The following is a 23977-nucleotide window of genomic DNA, read 5'->3' as shown; positions in this document are numbered from 1 at the left end:
AAAAAAGTGCAGTTTATCAGCTCCAGTGTGCATGGAGCCTAAACAAGTAACCTTTAAAAATGTTAAAGCACCACCTATGGAGATTTTTAATTACCGTATTTTGTCACCTTTCCATGAACGTTCGCAATTTTAAAGCGTGATATGTTAGGTATCTTTTACTCAAAGTAACATCTTTCACATTTTACAAAAATGGGGTGTACAGTATATTGTGTTTTTTTTATTATTAAAGTGTGTTATTTCCCAACAAAATTGCGCTTACAAAGCTGCTGCGCAAATACAGTGTGACATAAAAAATTGCAACAATGGCTATTTTATTCCCTAGTGTCTCTGCTAAAAAAAATGTATAATGTTTGGGGTTAAAAAGTAATTTTTGAGCAAAAAATACTGATTTAAACTTGTAAACCAAAAGTCCCAGAAAAAGCCTGGTCTTAAAATGGTTAAAGCGTTGTTTCGCCCCCCCCCCCCCCCAAAAAAAATAATTAAAACAAGCAGCTATACATTCTACAGGCTTTTAATAAATGGACACTTAACTGTCCTGGAGTCCAGCAAAGCTGGCACCCGCAGCTGATGTTTCCATCAGCTGTCGGGTGCTGCCGCCGCCATTGCAGGTAAGGGTACCCAGCAGTGTAGCCTTTAGGCTTCATGCCGAGAACCCTACTGCACATGCGCGAGGCCCGCTCCTCTCTCCAACTTGCCCAGCGAGGAGGAGGGAGCCCACCGCGCCAACGTCACTCCAGAAGTGAAAAAAGGTATCCTGTCCCCCCTCCCCCGAAAGGTGCCAATTATGGCACCAGATGGGGGGGGGGGGGGGAATGTGATCAGCAGAAGTTCCACTTTTGGGTGGAACTCCGCTTTGTATTAGACTAGCAAGATTTTTCTCACAAGGAACAGCACTATGGGAATGAAAAGTTCAGTAACCTATATAAAGCACTTTAGTTTTACTGTAGCAATATCAGTCAAGAAATACCTTCTAATTGGCTTTGCTTTTTGTAACCCTTGTAATACTTGACAGAGAACTGCATTGCCTATTGCAGCCAATCATAATTGTTGTTTCAATTTTATAATGCGGGTGAGAAAAATAAAAGGAGGACTCTGATTGCAGCACTCCTGCTTTGGACGTTTGTAATCAGGTGTCTTCATATATGTCCTAAATGTGACCTCATTTAATTTAGTGTTTTTGTTTAGCTCCCCTGTCCCCTCCAGCTTGCTAAGTCATGTCAGTCAAGAATGTAACAGAATGCACCATGCAGTTTTAGCTCAACAGTGATCACCTCGCTGCCTCTAATTGTGAATACATTTAAGCTGTCAGGTGTCTGCTCACTTCTCACAGAATCTTAAAAGGCTATCGGTGAAATCAAATACCAGAGTGACTTGAAAATGTAAAATATTCTGAGTAATACTTGCTTGATTGACACATCTATGTAAGAAAATATTCATTTGCAGCCACTGCGGTTAATGGAGAAAAGAACATGATTCAGAAATTAGGAACACACATTTTACAAATTTGTAGTGTTAAAAATTCTAGATATGTGTATGTACAATGGCATGAAAGCAACACTTAATCATTTTAATACATGCTAGTTTTAAAGCGGAGTTCCACCCCAAAATTCCGCTTTTCGGAACCCCCCATCCCTCCGGTATTTGCACCCACTTCCGGGCATAGACATAGACTCACGCCACTTACCACCCCCCCCCCCCGGCTGTCTTCTGGGAAACACACTGTTCCCAGGAGCGAGTGGGGACCAGTTACGATGCGCCGCGCAAATCGTGCATGCGCAGTAGGGAACCGGGCAGTGAAGCCACAACGCTTCACTTCCTGATTCCCTCACCGAGGATGGCAACGGCAGCATCCGGGGGGTGATTGATTGCTCGGCCTCGGCTGCCGACATTGCAGGTGCGCTGGACACGTAAGTGTCCATTTTTTTAAAAGTCAGCAGCTGCACTATTAGTAGCTGCTGGCTTTTTAAAAAAAACAAATTTGGGTGCACCTCCGCTTTAAATAATTTTACTTTAACGTTAAACTTGTCAAAGCTTCATACAATTTTTTGTGAACATTTAGGCCTGCATAAGCACACTGGACGTTAAAATAATGTTATAAAAACGGTAGCTTTGCAGTGATTTTTTTGAACTTTTTTCAACGTTTTTGCAATAGTGTTTTTTTAGCGTTTATTTGTGTGTATTTTGGAAGATAATTATTATTATTTTTTTTTTTCAATAGATCAAAACTGTTACTACAAAACGCTGGGTGAGCAACGTTTTTGAGCGTTTACAGCTGAAAAACGTCTCTCTCCTTTTTTTTTTTTTTTTTTTTTTTTACTGCTCAAAAACGCCACTACCCGAAACTGCTGCAGATAACAGCCTATGTGTGCATGGACACATAGGATAACATGATGGAGAGTTTAATGACTGTAGAAAAAAATGTCTACAGCCAAAAACAGCTGCCTTCAATAACGTCAAAAAACGTGCAGTGTGCATGAGGCCTTATCATTATTGATTGATGAGCTTTCATAAAGTAGGTATCTTTGCCTACATGTTCCTCACTCTGAGCCTGCAGGAACATCATAAGATTATGGAGAGCTAAGATTTTTTTATTCCGTAATCAGACCTCAGCTATTTTTTTTCTGAGAAGTGGCCTCGTATAGGTAAGGCTGGTGCAAGAATTTTTGACATCATAGGCCAGTGATGGCGAACCTTGGCACCCCAGATGTTTTGGAACTACATTTCCCACGATGCTGAGCTACACTGCAGAGTGCATGAGCATTATGGGAAATGCAGTTCCAAAACATCTGGGGTGCCAAGGTTCACCATTACTGACCTAGGCTAAACCTTATTTTGCCCCCCTGGCTCCGCCCCCTTGAGTTCAGATTTCTGATTATGCAGTGCAATCTCCTGTCATCACTTACACATCCAGATCTGACAGCCATTACTACACAGATGTAACAGGTACACTTATCTTCGATTCACACTATAAATTACATTGCATCCAGTGTAGTGTAATTTAAGCCCATTAATTTTGACTGGGTTCAAGTTGTACCACATTGCACAAAAGTTGTGCAGCACCTATTGTGGAACCGCACTGCAACCAGATAGCATGGTCCATTTGTATCATGTGATCCAGTGCAGGCAAATGCACTGCCTCTGCGACCTGCATTTGGGGTCTTATTACCATTGCACTGATACCCACTGCAGATTGCAAGAGCAATGCAATTTAAATGCGTTGCGGGAAATGCACATGGATGGTGGGTTTCCTGCTACTCGTTCTAGTGTGAACTGGGGCTAAGAGTCTGTTGTGTGAGGGCCAGTTCTGTCTACACCGGCAATCACCAGGTAGGATAGACGGGACATATCCAACATTTCCCGATCCTGAATGTCCCCCTCTCTGTATGTGCAGATCACCGGCCAACACTGGTGTCATGCTTCCCGGCTCAGACTTTGTACACATGGTTTGCCTTCTGGTTACGTGTTTGTCAGCTACCTTCTTCTGACTGGGCTGTAGCTCCAGACGGGACATGCTGCTTGTTCTCCAGGCTCCACTACACGTGCCGGCGGCCTCACCGGGAGGAGAAGGGAGCTGAGGGGAAACCGCAGAGATCTCAGTTTGCCCTGGGGAAGGAGAAGGGAGAAGGGGTTTGTTGTTCATAATAGAGGAATAGAGTGGTATATGAGCAGGGCCGATCCACCCTATAGGCTCACTATGCAAGTCTCTTAGGACACCGCAAAGCTGCAGAGGGCGCCCAACCAAAATTACTGGAGACCCCGTCTGGTGATAAGTAATTTTCGGCCCCTCACCCCGGTTCTCAACTCGCTGGCTGCATGGGAGAAGAGGTAAGAAGTCAGCACCCCCCCCCCCCCTGCTTTCTCACTTTAATGTAAGATGTCATCATTTCCGAAAGCAGAACACCCCCTCCCCCCGCTTCTCAACTTTAATCTTTAAAGTGACATGTCACTGTTGGCAGCGCACCCCCCCCCCCCCCGGCTTCTCAACTTTAATGTGACATGTCATTTTGCGAAGCCATACAGGATTTCAAAGCATTTCTGGGACCCTATAATGGACCCTAATTCTTTGTGGCTGATGTGACACCCCTGGCCTATCATCTAGGTGTACTGCACTGCTGGTGCTCGCCACTTCACCGGGATGTACAGCGCTGCTGATAGTTGCCTGATCGCCTGATTCTTTTTGTTGGGACCTCTTCCTCCTCTGAATCTGTTACTGAACTGCTGCTCTCCACGGGTTCATATTCAGAATCTTAGTCTGACAGTGAAAGTACCCCGCTACTCTCATCAGTCATGCTATGAATCTGGAATGCCTTTTCGCTGGTGTACAATTGTTTGGCATTTCGATGTTGATGCTGTACTCCTGACACTATGACCAGTGTTGATGCTGCACTGCTGACACTGCAATAGATGTTGGTGCTGCACTGCTGACACTGTAATAGATGTTGGTGCTGCACTGCTGACACTATGACAGATGTTGGTGCTGCACTGCTGACACTGTAATAGATGTTGGTGCTGCACTGCTGACACTGTAATAGATGTTGGTGCTGCACTGCTGACACTATGACAGATGTTGGTGCTGACACTATGACAAATGTTGATTCTGCACTACTGACACTGTAATAGATGTTGATGCTGCACTGCTGACACTATGACAGATGCTGATGCTGTCCTGCTGACACTATAATAGATGTTGGTGCTGCACTGCTGACTCTATGACCGATGGTGATGCACTGGTGCTCTGTGGGTGGCTGCACAGACCGCTTCCAACTCACAGTTCCCCCGACAGACTGCTGTTTACATTTTGCATGCACTTTGAAGGTTCGGCTTACAGTGTCGGGCATTCAAACCTCATACGGTAAACAGCTGCTCCCGCGCACATGTGACGTCAAGGTGCCCCTGGCCTTTCATGTAGCTGGAGGCCACGAACCCAGGTAAGAGGTGGAAGATGTAAGCCCTCTCAGCAGGGCCAGCGTGGCTTCTAATGCCACGTACACACGATCGGAAATTCCGCCAAGAAAAGTCTGATGTGAGCCTTTGGTCGGAAACTCTGACCGTGTGTAGGCTCCAACGGAATTTTTCTCTAGTAAATTCCGCCCAAAAAAATTCGAGAGCTGGTTCTCAAATTTTCCTATGGGAAAAGTTCTTGTCGGAAATTCCGATCGTCTGTTTGCAATTCCGACGGAGAAAAATCCTACGCATTCTCATGCTCAGAAGCATTAAACTTAATTTTTCTCGGCTCGTCGTCGTGTTGTACATCACCACATTCTTGATAGTCGGAATTTGGTGTGACCGTGTGTTTGCAAGACAAGCTTGATCCAAAATTCCCTCGGAAAAAAATCCACGGTTTTCTTGTCGGAATTTCCGATCGTGTGTATGTGGCATATTGTGCTAGTATGCAGTGTATACTAGCACATTATGACATTGCCTTGTAGGGACTTTTTAAACAAACTGTGGTTTACTACCGCTTTAAAAAGTGTGCCTCAGATATCCTAAAAAAAAGCATCAATAATTTCTGGTGGGCTTTTAAAGTCTGGATAAAACTTTTTCTGGAGACATGGAAGCCTCTCTGTCAATCATAGCCCAATACTATGTTTCTGTGGATTGGGATTGCCTATCCGTTTCAAAGCACATAAATGTACACACTCTGTCAGACTGTACCTCTCTGTTACTTGACAAGGTGAGCAGGTACATGGACTGCTAGCTTTCCCACGTTCTCTTGTAACTTTATCCAAATGTTCCCAAAGAAAAATACCATCCAGTTCCATAATAAAAGTTTATTTGTATGGGATACAGGCTATTAGGGCCCCTGGGGCAAACTAGGTGACCCCAAGCTCATTATGAATTCGGCACGCAAGCCAAAAACAGCATTGTACCAAAGCCACATCACTCCTCGATCTGCTAGTATATTTAAAGAAGCTTGGGTTTATCTGGCCATTACTGATGGTGAACATAAAATATGCATGTTTATATTAGTGTTATTAGTAAAATTTTGGAATTCAGAGTAAATGTTGCAGCTGTTATGTTTGCGAGCCATAAAAGTTATACAGTGTGCAGAAATAACAAGGTCGTGAAGTTTAAAGGGCCACTAAACCTAGAGTACCAGTTTGCTTATATAAAGGAACTCTTGAGAAAGCTCACAGAGAGCTGCCTACATTCAAGAGGCATTTTCAACACTGATCTATATTGTAAACGTATTATTGTGACGAGCAATATTTTGTTGCAGGATAGTCCTTGTGATAAAGTATGGGCTGTACTTGTCTGCACATTAAATATTAAAGATGAACTTAAAGTGATCAGCTTTTTTTTACAACTAAATTATACAGTATTGCATCTGTGAACTGCTTTTTATTAGGATTTTTTTTTTTCATTCTGTTCAGCCATCCTTGTGATTCAGGCATCACTGGTAGGCAACATTAGCAGTTCATTGACCTCACATTTCTCAGCTGAAGTTAAGCACTACAGCTTGGTTACTAATCCACTCCTAGCCAGGTGATTGAACAGCGAAGCGGGTTCATTACACTGTATTACAACTCTGGTTTACTTTCTGTTCTTGTCAACCGGCCTGTTAGGCAGGACTGTGCAGTCTAAATAGAGTGTGGTTGAGACATGGAGTAACTGTCATCCTATTTAAAGGTACAACAACTTATAAAGGCCAAAAGCTGTGTTCTTTTCATCTCTTTTTATTGCCTGGTGGGTCAATGAAATTAACCAAGTATAAGTAGGTGAGAATTAAGAACCTCCATTTACTAGATATTAACCACCTCAGCCCCAGAAGATTTTACCCCCTTCCTGACCAGAGCACTTTTTACAATTTGCCACTGTGTCACTTTAACTGACAATTGTACAGTCATGCAATGCTGTAAACAAACACAATTTGCATCCTTTTTCCCCACAAATAGAGCTTAGTTTTGGTGGTATTTTTACCTTTTTGCTATAATATCTCCCCCAAAAACAAAACAAAAAAAACTAATTTCTTCATCAGTTTAGGCCAATATATATTCTTCTACATATTTTTGGTAAAAAAAATGCAATAAGCGTATATTGATTGTTTTGCGCAAAAGTTATAGTGGCTACAAACTATGGGAAAGATTTTTTTATTTTATTACTAGTAACAGCGGCGATCTGTGATTTTTTTTTTGCGGTACTACGACATTCCGACGGACATATCGGACACTTTTGACACATTTTTGGGACCATTGACATTTATACAGCGATCAGTGCTACAAAATTGCACTGGTTACTGTGTAAATGTCACTAGTAGTGTAGGGGGTTAACACTAGGGGGCGATCAAGGGGTTAAATGTGTGTTCCCTCAGTGTGTTCTTAACTGTATTGGGATAGGACTGAGTAGGAGAGGTGACACATCGCTGTTCCTACTTACTAGGAACAAACGACATGTCTCCTCTACTCTGACAGTGCAGGGATTTGTGTGTTTACACACACAAATCCCTGCACTGGCGTTTGTGCACGCTATTGACTGTGGCCAGTGGCACACGTGCCCTCTGGTGGCTAAAAAAGGGAAGGATTTCGCCCAGGAGAACTATTGTGCCGCAGTATATATGCCTGAGCTGGTTAAAGGGCTCCTGCTGCTATCAATCTGTCCATTGAGGAGAGAAATAGCAGCTTGTGCACATCACTGGATCGGTTTGGGCTCAGGTAAGAAAAAGGGGGGGGTCTGAGGGGTGGGAGCTGCAGCACAGAAGGTTTTCCACCTTAATGCATAGAATGCATTAAGGTAAAAACCTTGAGGCTTTATAACCACTTTTAAAGATAGCAATGGCAGCCACTGTGTTTATTTCTGCACAGGTTCTGCACAGATTCATAGGCTTTGAAGCTTTGCCTTTTACCTCAGCCATTGGTGCAGGTATTATAAACCGGTGTTCCCTGCAACAATTTGGCTCCTTCAGAGGTTAAGAGTTCATTGAGCAATGAGCAATTTATTCCTCTCTTGCCGCGTACACACGATTGGAATTTCCAACAAGAAAACCGTGGATTTTTTCCGACGGAATGTTGGTTCAAACTTGTGTTGCATACACATAGTCACACAAATGTCGGAAATTCCGAACGTCAAGAACGCGGTCACATACAACACTATGACGAGCCGAGAAAAATAAAGTTCAATGATTCCGAGCATGCCTAGGATTTTTGTGCGTCGGAATTGCATACAGATGATCGGAATTTCCGACAACAACTTTTCCTGTCGGAAAATTTGAGAACCAGCTCTCAAATTTTTGCTGTCGGAAATTCCAACAGAAAATGTCCGATGGTGCCTACACACGGTCGGAATTTCCGACCAAAAGCTCACATCAAACTTTTCTGGTCGGAAATTGTGAGTATGCGGCATCAGATAAGTAACCACCACCACCAATGATCTTTTTTAGCTATCTGTAATTCCATCTACTGATCCTAAACATAAGGAACACTCTTCTAATTGACCATCACACTTATATAGCGTAAGCTGTAGATATAGTAATTATTAGCAGTAGTTCTTCGAGACTAAAAAATTATTTCAAGGATTCCTCCAGGTTAGAAAGGTTGAGAAAGGCAACATTGTTGTATGTGATAATTTTGGTCCATTGGACTTGTGTAGATACTGTGGTTATTTCATAATCTCAGCCCATATGTGAATATAAGAAAGCTATTATTTTTATACTGTAATTCTGTAGCACAATATCTGATATTCAAGAATTGTAGAGGCTACTTCGCCTCTTCATAGTGTAATGCTTGAGTATGCAATTTTAGTGTAAGTTATTACTTGACTGTTGCCCACTGTGCATGTTTAAGTAAATATAATTTATTATTTAAAAGCCATGTAAGCAGATCATATAGGCAGCATGCTGGTATAATCTACCACCAACTGTGGGCAAAGGCAAGCTGTGGAGCCATACAACTGCTTTAACATAATTGGCGTGCTTGCAACTCTGATTGCTGACTTAGAGTGAAAATCTACTGCTTTTATTAAAGTTTTTTTTTTTTTATGCTGTAGGCAGTGTTTTCCATATTAACTCTAAGTGATTATAATGGAATATATGGCATTGCAGAATATAAACTTCTATTCTGTATTGCCACAATTTCAGTGATAGATGATGTTCTTTGTAAATCTAACATTGCAGTTTTGATACAAGTAGAGGAGATGGTGATATGCAAAAGAAGAAAGATATGAACAGCCGCACTCCAATGGAGTGCGGCTGTCCATATCTCTCTCCTTTTGCATATCCCGTGCATTGCCGGCACCCATTGGTTTCTGAGTGGACATTGATTGTTGTAGTGTGCTCACCTGGAGCGGCAGCCTTCCTACCTAGAGGAGATGGTGAAATGTGTGTTTTTAATATTTTGATACAAATTGGTAAAGATATAAGGTTTTTATTTTAGGGAAAACCAGTCGCCTATGCAAGCAATGGAACATTCTGATTTCTATAGAAGCTTTCATATCAAATAGTTATTGTGTTTGAATTCCCCTTTCTGATTTGTTTTTGGTTCTGGATAGAATGAGAAAGGAAAAGAAACCCTTTTTTGTTTTTGTTGCTATAAAAAAAGTTTTATTTGATTTTGGTTAGAAGAAACATTCAGATTCTTGTGTAAGCTCAGCTGCAACTCATTCTCCTTTAAAAGGTTGTGCTGCCAGTAATCAGAAAGTACTAAGAGGTTTTTAACAAAAAAGAAAAAAAAAACTTCTAAATATACGAAAAAATATATATAAATGCAATAGGTTTTTATTCAATAAAGAAAGCAAAATCCAAATATCCAAAAATATATACCGTATATACTCGAGTATAAGCCGAGTTTTTCAGTTTTTTGGGGCTAAAAATTACCCCCTCGGCTTATACTCGAGTCAGCGTACCGGAGTCCATTGCCGCCTGACCTCACCGTGCCCATTGCAGAATCTGATCTGTGTACCCGAGTCCGTGCAGTGTTAAAAACTCGCGCTCCTCCTTGTGCTGTTCCGTGATTGACGGAACACTCGGTTTCCCAGCAAACACTGTGTTCAGTGTTTTGCCTATCACAGACACCCTCTCGTCCGTGATAGACGAGAGGGCGTCCGTGATAGGCGGAACACTGAAGACAGTGTTTGCTGGGAAGCCGAGTGTTCCACTTATCACGGAACAGCACAAGGAATTGCGCAAGTTTTTAACACTGCACGGACTCGGTACACAGATCGGATTCTGCAATGGGCACGGTGAGGTCAGGCTGCAAATTCCCATGGGTGCTATGTTAACGGGACCTCCCGGGGGAACCAACTGGATCCTGCCATACTACGAGTACACCCAGGGAGACTCACATCCCCACAGTGATGGAACATTTCTTAACATTACAAACAGTAGAGAGAATGTAGGTGAGAGGATGGTCAAGTTGAAGAGCTGCAATAGGCATGGTGAGGTCAGGCTGCAAATGGGCACAGTGAGGTCAGGCTGCAAATGGGCGCAGTGAGGCTAGGCTGCAAATGGGCATTGTTGACCCTCTTTTCCGCTTACAGTAGCTGCTGCATTCTCACCCTAGGCTTATACTCGAGTCAATACGTTTTCCCACTTTTTTGTGGTAAAATTAGGTGCCTCGGCTTATACTCGGGTCGGCTTAGGCCCCGTACACACTGGTCCGACGTGGTTCACCGCTGAAGTGGCCTGATGTGCGTACACACCATCGTTCCAAAAACCGATCGGGTCAGAACGCGGTGACGTCAAACACCAACGTGCTGAAAAAACTAAGTTCAATGCTTCCAAGCATGCGTCGACTTGATTCTGAGCATGCGCGGGTTTTGAACCGATGCTTTCTGTACTAACCATCGGTTTGGACCGATCAGGCAGCGGTCCATCGGTTCAGTTTTGAAGCATGTTTTAAAATTTTGGACTGAAGGAAAACAGACCGATGGGCTATACACACGGTCGGTTTGGACCGATGAAACTGAACCTCGGTCCATTCTCATCGGTTTTGTGCGACCGTGTGTACCGGGCCTAATACTCAAGTATATACGATAAATGCAAAGAGGTTTTTATTAATGAAATCAAAATATACGAAAACATTTATAAAATATAAAAATGCATATATTGTAAATTTTTATGATTTTATCATTCAGATGATTTTGAAATTTTAATAAATATGAAATCCCATTCTGTGCAGCACCAAAAAGGTTTGGCGGCTCAAAGCATTTGATAACCTTTATTTTTTTTACTACAGATAGATGATCAGTGTGTTACCCAAAAGAGAAACATGTAATGTGTGAATTCTCTTTAAATACTTAGGCTGTGTTTAGTAAACTATGCAAGGTAACCTGTGTCTTTTATTTTAAAAATCCAATAAATTAAATTTGCAAAAGAAAAAAAAATCAATAACACAAGTCAAGAAAATACACAGAAATTTCCATTGGATTATTCACGCAATCATTTCTTTTTTTTTTTTGTAGGAACCTTTCACTACATTTTTTCTTAATGCCAACGAAGCCAAGTTTGACCACCCGGATCGAACATTCTCTGCTGTGGCAAGATCGTGGAGAAACTGCCAAAGAGACACATCTGATGTAAAGGTAAAGGATTTTGTATAGATATATCTGCACATTGCCCTACAATCTGTTCTAATGGCACCAAGTAAGATGGGTCCAGTTACCAGAACACTAGGTTGACCTACTTCAGTAACAGAAAAAACATTCAATTAAAGTACAGACTATTGTTTTTGTCTTTTACCAAGAAAACAAGCTATTGGTTTACTTAAATATGTGTAAATTATTGGGGAATTTACTTAAATATGTTTAACCGCTTCCATACCAGGCACTTACGCACCTTCCTGCCCAAGCCAATTTTCAGCTTTCAGCACTGTAGTAAATTGAATGACAATTGCGCGGTCATGCTACACTGTACCCAAACAATTTTTTTTACCATTTTGTTCCCACAAATAGAGCTTTCTTTTGGTGGTATTTGATCACCTCTGCAATTTTTATTTTTTGCACAACAACTAAAAAAAGACCATTTAAAAAAAAAAAAGACCATTTAAAAAAAAAAAGACCATTTAAAAAAAAAAAGACAATTAAAATAAATTCTGTTAATTTTTTTGTAAATAAGTAAATTTTCTTCTTCAAATACGGGCACTGATATGGCTGCACTGATGGGCACCGATCTGGTGGCACCAATGAGGTGGCACTGATGATGGTCACTAATGGGCGGCACTAATGGGCACTGATAGGCAGCACTGGTATGCGGCACTGATGGACACTCATAGGCGGCACTGATGGGCACTCATAGGCGGCACTGATGGGCACTCATAGGCGGCACTGATGGGCACTCATAGGCGGCACTGATGGGCACTCATAGGCGGCACTGATGGGCACTCATAGGCGGCACTGATGGGTACTTATGGTTGGCACTGATAGGTGGGCACTGATGGTCACTGAGAGGTGGCACTGATGGACACTGAGGGGTGGCACTGATGGTGGCATTGCTGGGCATCACTTTTTTAAATGTTTCCTATGTTGTGCCCATGTTGCCAGTCAGGGCCTATTTGTGGGCACTGATTGGCATATATTACAAATATTTTTTTAACGTGTGGATGGCCATGTGGTACATACCTGGCCATCCATGTTGCCCCCTTCCCTGGTGGTCCTGGTGGCTTCCCTGGTGGTCCTGGTGGCTTCCCTGGTGGTCCAGTGTGGGCATCCGCGGGGGGCTACGCTGATCAACAATCAGCGTATACCCCCCTGTCAGAAGAGGCCCTGTCAGACGCGAGTGAGGAAGAGCTGATCAACAGCTCTTCCTGTTTACATCGTGATCAGCCGTGATCGGACACGGCTGATCACGTCGGAGGCTCTTTACCGAAACCGGAGATGCAGGGTGTCAGGCTGACACCCCGCACCACCGATTGCCGTGCTGCGCGCCCCCACGTTATCCTGCTAGACGTCCAGTCAGGATTACAGATTCACTTCACTTCACTTCAATTGTCTATTGCCTGGGCGGGAAGTGGTTAAATTACTTGGGAATATTGTTCCAGATCTTCAGCCCACTCCTGGTCTGGAAGGTCGAAGGCTTTAATAGTCAAACCCTCCTTTGACAAAAAGATGTACCTTATATACTTTTTTGATCACTTGTCATGTCAATGTTGGCCTAGAGATTTTGTTTTATTGAATTTAACATTCAATTATGTTACATTTAGAAAAAGTTGCATAGAACTGTGCTTCACAATGATATAGTCACGGAGGGTGAGACATTGGTGAAAGTGACTTGTTTGGAGTCCTTTTTCTCTTAATGCACTATAAATGTGCTGGAATGGCATTAGTTAAAGCCCTGTTGTAGTCGGCTACTAAAAGACAAGTAAAACCATATTGTACAGACCTCTACTTGGGTCCCATATTCCCAAAACCATAAAAGCCTCTCACACTTTTCAAAATCTGCATTGCTATACCACTGCTTGGTTGCCATCCGAGACCAGGTAATGGATCAGGCCTATGGGAGGGTCATAAAAATATCCTCTACAAAAAAACAATCATAGGAGAAAAGAATTAAAGGGTCATGTCAGTGGCTGGGCACATTGTTGCTTCAAGCAGTTTAAAAGAAAGTGGCCCCAGAAGATCCTCAGCACAAGTTTACTTTCTAATGCAGACAGTTGCTGTGCAATTTTAACAAAGTGGCTTGGATTATCTTTAAAAGCCTTTGTAAACTTTGTCAAAGTATTATTTCTGAAACAGCTTTTTTTATTGTTTATAAGGGATGTAAAATGGGGATATATCAGATTGCATTGGAATCAATTGGGAAGTAAAAATGAAGTCTCAGAGTAAAAATAAATAAAAAATAAAATAAGAATAATGCTAGAGGTTTTTGGCCAAAGAGATATTTAAAGTCTCTTTTGCCATATAAATAATTGCCCCACACTCCTGCCAATTTTGCTCATAGAGAATAGAATCAGATGCAAGGAACAACGTAATTTACAAAAATGACATCATACGTGCATTGGTTGAAGAGGACCACTGTGGAAACTGAAAGGAGCAGCAGGGGAGATGTTGGATGAAACGGGTATTGGTGTCGCCACTGGAGAAAGGCACACTAGGAAGTAAATGTGCCATAATGTGCAAGTAGGCAGTTCACATCCCAAGGATGATAAAACCCACGTGACTGGGTGAAACATGTAAGTGATTAAACCACGACAGTGACGCTTTTGACGTCACGGATGACGCACTTCATCATGTCAGCGCAATCGCAATACATTACCATAACAGTGGGAGTGATTTCTCTGCAGGGAGTCTAGACGGCTCAACAGCGCTACAGCAATAGTAGGCGGATCCAGATTGTGATGCCTCTCGGATCTCTACACGGGAATCAAACACCCTGAGTACCCGCATTGGGCAGTATGAGATCTTCCACTAGGTGGATCTTCACGGGGTCACCCGGGATGTGTTTTTTTTCTGCCATCGGAGACCCATATCTAATGGTCGGGTGAGCTGACCTTTGGTCCTTTGACTGTTCTAATCACTGTAAAATAAACAAGTCCTGCCCTGCAGATACATTCTACCCACTATTCAATTTTCTCTGACCTACTACTGAGTTACCCCCCCCCCCCCACCTACATATGGCTTAGCCAGAGGCTGCAGGTCTGAAACAAATGACTGTTGGGGTTACATATGCCACCTTCCACAGCGCTTACCATTAGATGGCCATCAAGATGATATTTGTTTATCCGGAAGCACTGGCTTCACAGGGCTTACTACTCAGTACTCAGGTCTTTAACAGTTACACTTTATACCCCCCAGGCTGGGGCTTGGTGGTCAATGGTGGCTGGAAATGCACATGTCCTGAATGGTGCTCTTCACTGGGACGTTTGTGCCAATTTTACTGCCACTTTTTGTACCATATATTGATATTTAATCCTTGTGTACATGGTGTGTGCTTGCTGTATGATGTGACACAGCTGCATTACAAAGACAACGTTGTCTGATTTGAACATTTAGTCTATGTGTTGTTGTTGGTGGGTACCCAGTTTTTGTAATAAATTTGTGCAATAAACAATTTTCCTTAGCTAAGCTGCTTGGTCCCCTTATGACTTCTTTCTAAGGGTGGGTCTCTTTCCCCCTTATCCCTCTTTTTTCACAAGATACCAAACATGTCAAACCTTAAAATCACCCAGGAAATTGCAAAAAAACTGTGGATGCAGCTATGAGCTTCTTTTAGCCATTTGAATCCCAAGCCGTTTATTTAAGTCTAGTCTATTAATGGAAAGTGATTTAAGAAAATAATTTCTTTCTAGGTGCACTTCAAGTAAGAATTACAGTGGCAAATATCATTAAAGGGGGTTGTAAAGGTTTGTTTTTTATTTTCTAAATAGGTTCCTTTAAGCTAGTGCATTGTTGGTTCACTTACCTTTTCCTTCCATTTCCCTTCTAAATGTTTTTTTTCTTTGTCTGAATTTCTCACTTCCTGTTTCTCCTCAGTAAGCTTGCCCCCGTCATCTGGCTGGGGGTTAGTCAGCCAGAACAGCTTACTGAGGAGGAACAGGAAGTGAGAAATTCAGACAAAGAAAACAAGGAAAAAAAACATTTAGAAGGGAAATTGAAGGAAAAGGTACAGTTGTATTCAAAATTATTCAACCCCCACTGAAATTGATTGTTTTGCCCAGTTTGACATTGATTTTGATCATCCTGTCATCCTGCTTACAATTAAATCAAAGAGGCACGTGTAGGTCAGACAAATATAACATAACATTTATAATGAAATAACCACAAATGTCTTTTCTGTGCTCACATCATTATCAGTTTTATTCAACCCCCAAGTGACATTCAATCTTAGTACTTAGTACAACATCCTTTTACAGTTATAACAGCTTTTAAACTTGAAGCATAGCTTGACACAAGTGTCTTGCAGCGATCTACGGGTATCTTCGCCCATTCGTCATGGGCAAAAGCCTCCAGTTCAGTCACATTCTTAGGCTTGCACACTGCAACTGCTTTCTTTAAGTCCCACCAGAGGTTCTCAATCGGATTTAAGTCTGGTGACTGCGATGGCCACTCCAAAATGTTCCAGCCTTTAATCTGCAACCATGCTCTAGTGGACTTGGAGGTATGCTTGGGATCATTGTCCTGTTGAAAGGTCCAACGTCTCCCAAGCCTCAGGTTTGTGACGGACTGCATCACATTGTTATCCACTATCTCCTGGTACTGAAGAGAATTCATGGTACCTTGCACACGCTGAAGCTTCCCTGTACCTGCAGAAGCAAAACAGCCCCAAAGCATGATTGACCCCCCGCCATGCTTCACAGTAGGCAAGGTGTTCTTTTCATCATAGGCCTTGTTCTTCCTCCTCCAAACATAGCGTTGATCCATGGGCCCAAACACTTCTAATTTTGTTTCATCAGTCCACAGAACACAATCCCAAAACTTCTGTGGTTTGTCCACATGATTTTTGCATACTGCAGTCGACTCTTCTTATTCTTTGGAGACAGCAAGGGGGTGCGCCTGGGAGTTCTGGCATGGAGGCCTTCATTACGCAGTGTGCGCCGTATTGTCTGAGCAGAAACTTCAGTACCCACATCTGACAAATCTTTTCTCAGTTCCTCAGCAGTCACAAGGGGACTTTTCTCCACTCTACGCTTCAGGTAGCGCACAGCAGTCGAAGTCAGCATCTTCTTTCTGCCACGACCAGGTAGCGTTTCAACAGTGCCCTTTGGCTTGAATTTGCGAATGATGCTTCCTATGGTGTCTCTTGGTATGTTTAACATCTTTGCAATCTTCTTATAGCCATTGCCCTTCCTGTGAAGAGTAATCACCTCTTCTCTTGTCTTCCTGGACCATTCTCTTGACTTCACCATGTTTGTAACCACACCAGTAAATGTCTAGAAGGAGCTGAGTATCACAGTCATTTTAAAGCTGCCTGATTGGTGCTTATTAGGCTTTATTGCTGCTCCCTGACATCCACAGGTGTTTTCAATACCTGATTGAAAACACTTCAATGAACCTCTGTTCTTCAGAGTAGTAGTCTTTAAGGGGTTGAATAATTGTGTAAATGAAGAATTCACAAAATAAACATTTACTACTGCATTACAAAACCAATTGATGTCATTTTAGTTGCATATGGTTCTTTAAGAAGTCCTTGTAGGATTTCATTCTGAATACAATTACAAATGTACACTAAATTCCCTAAAACCCTTTACAGCATTGGGGGGTTGAATCATTTTGAACACAACTGTAAGTATGACAGAGTCTTATACTTCTGCTTCATGTTTTCTACAGACTTTCTAAAATGTGCAAATAAAGTAAAGCATAAAATACCCCCCCAGCATCTTGTCTATGGCTCTGACCAGCAAAAACCTTATGATACATGAGGCTCCATGCACACTGAAGCTGATAAACTGCAGTTTATTGGCGTTTTGGCTTTTTTTTTTTTTTAAAGCCCATAAACTGAACTTTATGTTAGCTTTGGAGTTTATCGGCTTTTTTCTGAACGCCCGAAATTTGCGTTCAAAGTGCCGTTTTTTGGCGGGGAAAAATGCTGAAAAATGCAAAAAAAAACGCTTAAAAGCGTACACATGGTCGTTTTTTGTGATGAAAAAAAAACGTCATTTTTTCTCATGAAAAAAAACACGACATTTTTCAAACTTCATTTTAAAAAACGACGTTGCCTACACACCATAGTTTTTTCAAAATGCTCTAGCAAAGCGCGGTTACGTTCAGCACGTACGGCGGCACTCTGTTCCATTCAAGCTCGCGTCATAACTTGCTTCTGAGCATGCGCGGATTTAAAAACTTTGTTTTAAACGTTGTTTTAGCCCACACACGGTAAATTTTTATGACACAAAAAAAGCTGATTAAAGCTATTGCAAAAACGTTAAAAAAACATTGAACGGCTCCCTGCAAAGCTACTGGTATTTTTTTATACCCTTTATCAGCTTCAGTGTGCATGGAGCCTAATGCCGCGTACACACGGTCGTTTTTTGTGATGAAAAAAAACGTCATTTTTTCTCATGAAAAAAAACGACGTTTTTCAAACTTCATTTTAAAAAACGACGTTGCCTACACACCATAGTTTTTTCAAAATGCTCTAGCAAAGCGTGGTTACGTTCAGCACGTACGGCAGCACTCTGTTCCATTCAAGCTCGCGTCATAACTTCTGAGCATACGCGGGTTTAAAAACGTTGTTTTAAACGTCGTTTTAGCCCACACACGGTCAATTTTTATGACACAAAAAACGACGTTTTGAAAAACGACATAAAAAATTCAAGCATGCTCAAATTTTTTTTAGTCATTTTTCAGAAGACATAAAACAACGTTTTCCCCACACACGGTCATTTTAAATTACGTTTTTAAAAATGAAGTTTTTTTTATCACAAAAAACGACCGTGTGTACGCGGTATTAGACTTAAGATTGATACTTTTTAAATAACCCTATCATACTTGTGTGTAATAGTTGTCAGTGCCACTGTAATTATCCTCTGTATTTTGCCTGGCACATTGTAAATATGTTGCCATATTGCTGTCAGTAATTAATGCGTCCGTTTATTTAACCCTATAAAGTGATTACCCAGGAAGTTGTTCTAAAATTGAACATCTGTGTGGGGAATCATTTTGAAAGCAGACCAACAATCCTGCAAGAATTATTGTAGCTGTTTAAAACAATTGATGTTTGTTTGATCTTGAGTACTGAAGGTTTTCTGCTTCTATTAAAATTTCTGCTTTAATTTAGATCAAATGTTTGTGCCACAGAGGTAAGAGGAGAAATACAATAAATTCTGCCTTCCCGCTGTTAACTCAATATTTGGTCTACTCCATAAAACACAGCAGGAATTGGATTTGACCTTAAAGTGTCATATTGTAACGGCTTACCCGACACCGAGCTTGCATGGCCTGGGGCAATTAATAAAGCATTAATGACAAGATCCATTTAAAATGTGGGCTTTTTCTCCTCAGCCACGGCTTTTTGTTTCACTTGCCCGGGGATATTATGCAACAACGCACATTAGATTAATCCAGCCAACACAAAGCATTGTGAACTTGATAGAGAATCTTAGTTATTGCATCTTTTGCCTGCACTGTGCATGCTTACTGTTTCATCATGACCATAAAAGTACACAGTCTGTGATCATAGAGTGTTTTAAAGTTTGCAGCCTAAAATCTTAAGGATATTCTCTACACAGATATTTTAATTTTATTAATAGGATGTTTTGGGGTTGATTATTAGAAATTGTAACGTCAACTCCATTTTGTACACACTGTAAACCATGGCCAGGAGATTTTGAGGCTGAAGCCGTATCTTTACCTCCCTATGTAGAGGCTGGTTCCGCTGTATGCCATTTCCACTTTCTGTCTTCCATTTTGTATACGTTGCATTACAGTTCAGGGGCTATTCCACTAATTATATCTAATGGCTATGTAAAATGTTGAGCTAGCTGTTGGCTTGTAAGAACCAGTTAAAACAAAAGGCCAGGAAATTTGCAGAGCCCTGCGCCAATTGTCAGCTGAACATGTTCAATGAGGTTCAGGTTCCATATTCCTTTGTACCATGATTGGAGTTTTACTGGTTAGTTTTCTTGTATGGCACTCAATAATTGTCTTCCATTGCTGCCATGGCTGATGTAGCAGTGTTGTAAAGCTTAGTATCTTAATTTTTCTCCAGAGGTTTTCTTATCTATTGCTGATGTCATTAAGGAGGTGAGACATCACGCTGTGGTTAAGTTATTGTTCATAAGACATCACAGTCCCTTCTCTCATCTATTATAAACCGGATCTCCTTGGCAAAACCTATAGCGACCCCTTTCGCTCGACTAATTGGAGAATCTCCAAAATACCAAGCCGGGTAAAGTTGTGTCATATTTTTGCGAGTTGCTTCTATGGTAAGATGGGTCTCCTGCAACATAATCACATCCCCCTTCAATAAGCTAAGCTCCTTCATTATATTTGCGCGCTTAATGGGTGCATTTAGGCCCCTGACGTTATAAGATATAATGTTTATCTCCGACATTTTTTATAACATTTTCTTGGCTTTTCGTGGATTTCTGGGGTCCCTTCATCCCTACTACAAATCCCCCCTCCCTCCCTGTCTTCCCCTACCCCTTTCTCCTCCCTCCATCCCCCCGCCTCCCCCTCCCCCCCCCCCACCTTTCCCTTGGAGGAAATACTGGCCTCTCTGAGGCCCTTGACCGTGGCCCTCCTTTCCAATTCCCAGCCCCCGGCTCCTCCTCCTCGAGGTTGAGCTCTGAGGGATTACAGAAATCGAGCTCCCTGCCCACCCCTATCCACCCACTCCAGCTCCCTCCCTCCAAAACATCCCCACTTATAAATCCCTCTACTTATGTGACATAAAACGTGAACATTTCTCTGACCCCCTTTTTTATTAGTTTATCCTTCTTTTTTTTTCTCTCTTCTTTTCTTCCCCTTTTTCAGCATAACACCTACTCTTCTGTGCCCCCCCCCCTTTTCCTCTCTCCCTACTTTTTTTTTCTACCCGGTGGTCTCTTCCAGACCGGTTGCCCTGCCTGAACTTCTTCCAGGCTGTCTTTTTGTTCCAGTTTCTCCCACCATCCTGGGATATCAATTAAGTCTATGTTCAGTCTCCTACAAAAATTGCAGACCCATTCAGGATGATAGCTGTAGCAGCTACTGAGGAAGCAAAGCTGCTCCTTGGGGTATCGCTGTAATAGTTTTGGTGATAACTGCCTCATGTTAGTAAGAAGCAAACATTCTACATGGAGTGCCTTCAACCTATTTTAGTGTTCTGCTCTCTAACTTTGTGACTAGAGTGAGTTTTGCCAGGAGGGTTTAGCTTTTTGTTTTTAATGGTCATTTTTCACTTGTTCCTATAGGGCAGGGATATGCAATTAGAGGACATACAGCTGTTGCAGAACTACAATTCCCATGAGGCATAGCAAGATTCTAAAAAACCACAAGCATGACACCCAGAGGCACGTTGGGATTTGTAGTTTTGCAACAGCTGGAGGTCCACTAATTGCATATCCCTGTTATAATGCTTTTAGTACTGACCCTAAATGGGTCAGTGTGGGCAAGCAGTTTTGTGGAGCTGCCACCTATTTTCCATGGCCTCCATGAGAAGAACGCAGATGTGGCATCGCACCGATTAGGACGGTGCCATTGCCGGGAAATGCAGCCGATTTGAGATGCGATTGGCCATGGCCAATCGCATCTCAAATCATACCAATGTGAACCAGTGCTTAAGGATCTTTAAGCCCAAGAACAAAAATGTGTAATCTATTGCAGCTTACTGGTCTTTTGATATGATGTCTGCATTTGTTTCAATTTTTTTTTCTGCAAGTACAGAAAAATATCTCCTGTTAGCATTTTATTGCCTTTGTAACTTCCTGTGCAAATAACTGGCATCGCCACCTATTATCAGCGTTCTTAACTAACGTCTATGAACTGCAATCCGCACCGTTCCCTATGTAACCAATATCAGAAGTTATGTCAGGGACTGTAGGCCAACTCCAGGGAGCAGCCTAGAGTGACATAGCTGATGCACCATAGATACAGTACAGTTGAGAGAGCTTTGTCAGCCTAGTAAAGGAAGGGAGAGTGTTACTGGTAGAATTACCAGGTGAAGATAAAGGGAAAAAAAGAGACTAATGAAGTCAACACATCTCTTGTAAGCTGCATTTTATTGTATTTTTTGTTTTAAATTTAGATCTGTTTGATTCTCTATAAAATGTGTTTTTCTTGGTAGTAAAATGGTCTTTTATTGTTAGTAAAAAGAATATATGGAAGGAATAATGGCTAGTAAAATGACGTATCAGGAAGCCAGTCACCCGGAAACAACCTTAACTCGCTCTGCAGTCTGATGACTATTCCTATTTCTGTCTGCCCCTTTCCAACCTTCCCTATGACAGTTGACATCTAAAGAACCTACTGTTGAACGCTAATCTGACCCTAAAGCCTCTCAAAATAGTTTTATGACTTTCTGGGTATAATTTGTTGTTTTGTGAAAGGGTTGTTGTGACAAGACGTCGTTAAGGTGACATAGTGTAAATTAATACAGTTAATGGAGATGATGTGGACTGACTTACTGACCCATAGCGAGGCTCATTCCAACTTAATAGATGCCCAGGGATCACCTTTAGCTGAGAAGAAATATGGAAGCCATAAAACACTCTGTGATAGTGATAGGAGAGTGAAAAACACCTCCTTCAGGCTTTCATTTCATAGAGTAGCCATAAAAACAGTAAGCTTTTCTAGCGGAATGTATTAAAATGAAATGTCAGTTTTGATTCAGGAGGTATACAGTTTTGATAGTGTTAATAGTCGCCTTTTATCACGCCGAGACATTCCTGAAAATCTCTTTAATTTTTCAACAGCTCAGACCTGTCACAAGCCTGTAAATTACAAATGTGTTTTGAGATTTTCTCCAATGCAGTATAGTTTGCCAGAAAATTTATTTTCAGGTTTTAATAAGGCAGTAAAAATTTGGACCATATTTACAAGAGTGGCCTATCCAATGTTTTATTTCCAAATATGAAGGCTCTGTGTCTCAGATACGAAGCCTATGTTTTTTAGCATTACCATATTTTAGAGGTGGATTTTTGCTGTCTTTGCTAGACATGTGCACGCTGAAATATTTTGTTTCGGAACTTCGTTTTCGTCCGAAAAATAAATGTATTTAGTTACTCCCGAAATTCATTTTTCTTTTGTTTTTCGTTAAAAAATGCATTTGTCCGAAAATCCAAATTAATTAAGGTTGAATCTGTCATTGAAGGCTTATGGTGTCTGTTAAATGTTCTAAGAAGATTCGACGGAATCTTAAAAAAAAAAAAAAAAGATTTGAAGGAGCAGCGAAACTGTACGATGCTGCAATCGTACATTTCTGGTTGAATGTTCCGCCTACAAGCTATAGTAGAATTCTAATGTTGTATGACTAATAATAATTATATTTATTATAACTACTAGTCAACCAACATTACAATTCTTCTATAGCCTATGGGCAGAGCATTTCACCATAAATGTCCGCTCGCTGAGATCGTACGTTTTTAGCTACTTCATTGAATCTTCATGTCTCTATAATGTCAAATCTTTTCTCTCTATGTCGAATCTTTTCTCTCTATGTTGACTCTTCTTCGTGTCTCTATAATGTTGAATCTTTTCTTTCTATGTCGAATCTTTTCTCTTTGTCGAATAATATTGGTCTAATAGAGTTAAGATTAGGCACATTCAACCGCAACGAAAACTAAAATAAAGCATTTGTTTATGTCGGATCTTTCGGTTTTCGTTTTCTGCACTTTCGTTATCGTTTGTTAAAACGGTAACGAAAATACCTGAAATTCTGACGAAAATGCATTTGGACGAAAACGAATGCACATGTCTAGTCTTTGCTGATATCTATTAGAAACTTGCAAAGGTATTAATAGGGACCTCCTTTCCCCAGGGCTTTTTTTGGAAGTTTCACAAAAAAAAAAAATACAAATTCAAATATCCTAAAGTATTTGAGGCTAAATTACCTTTGCACTGGGTTCCCCTCCCTAATGCAAGGGTTAACTACATACCTGGCCTAGTTGATCCTCGCTCACACGGGCTTCCTACTCTATCCATATTCATTGTGTGGCATGAGAAAGTGGGGAAGTATGTTTGGACAGTCTCATGTATTGATCACAACTCCAAGGGGCCTAGATAAAATTATATCCGGCATGCCTTCATCTTTTCTCGAAGGCCCTGTTGTCTATGCCTGATTCCTGATTTCCAATTCACTATTCACATCAGTACTGATGCTTTATAATATAGTTGGAGATCTACAGGCCTAGCCCACCTGTGGTTTTAGCCCTTCTCAGAACGGAGAAGGCAATTCTGACTTTATGGTTTCCCCATACAAAGGTCTAAAAAAACGTACGTACCGGGCTGGAAAACTGGACATTAAAACTTAGAGGTAAAAAGGTATTCTAGGGAGGACATTAATTTCTAATGTTTGCACCCTTTTTCCATTCCCACAAGTCCCTTTGCACCACCTGTAAGAGCATTGGGAAATTACATCTCTTAAAATCATTTGTGAATTGAATGCCAAAATATATGATAGAGTGCTGCCAAG

At 41.4% G+C, this 23977-nt stretch overlaps 1 protein-coding gene across 8 annotated transcripts in view; it reads left to right on the top strand.

Annotated features, from left to right (window-relative positions):
- The window catches only part of NBEA (neurobeachin), a 793834-nt gene that overhangs the window by 705270 nt on the left and 64587 nt on the right, over nucleotides 1-23977 (top strand). For all 8 annotated transcript variants that reach the window (XM_040340410.1, XM_040340408.1, XM_040340406.1 and 5 more), the window contains one exon: nucleotides 11395-11514. In XM_040340410.1, the coding sequence (XP_040196344.1) occupies nucleotides 11395-11514 (120 nt within the window). The remainder of the gene's footprint in view (nucleotides 1-11394; nucleotides 11515-23977) is intronic.

This window comes from Rana temporaria, chromosome 2 (genome assembly GCF_905171775.1).
Source record: "Rana temporaria chromosome 2, aRanTem1.1, whole genome shotgun sequence".
Taxonomy (NCBI): Eukaryota; Metazoa; Chordata; class Amphibia; order Anura; family Ranidae; genus Rana; species Rana temporaria.
Note: the sequence above shows the minus strand (reverse complement) of the source record. Positions and strands in the feature narration are given on the sequence as shown.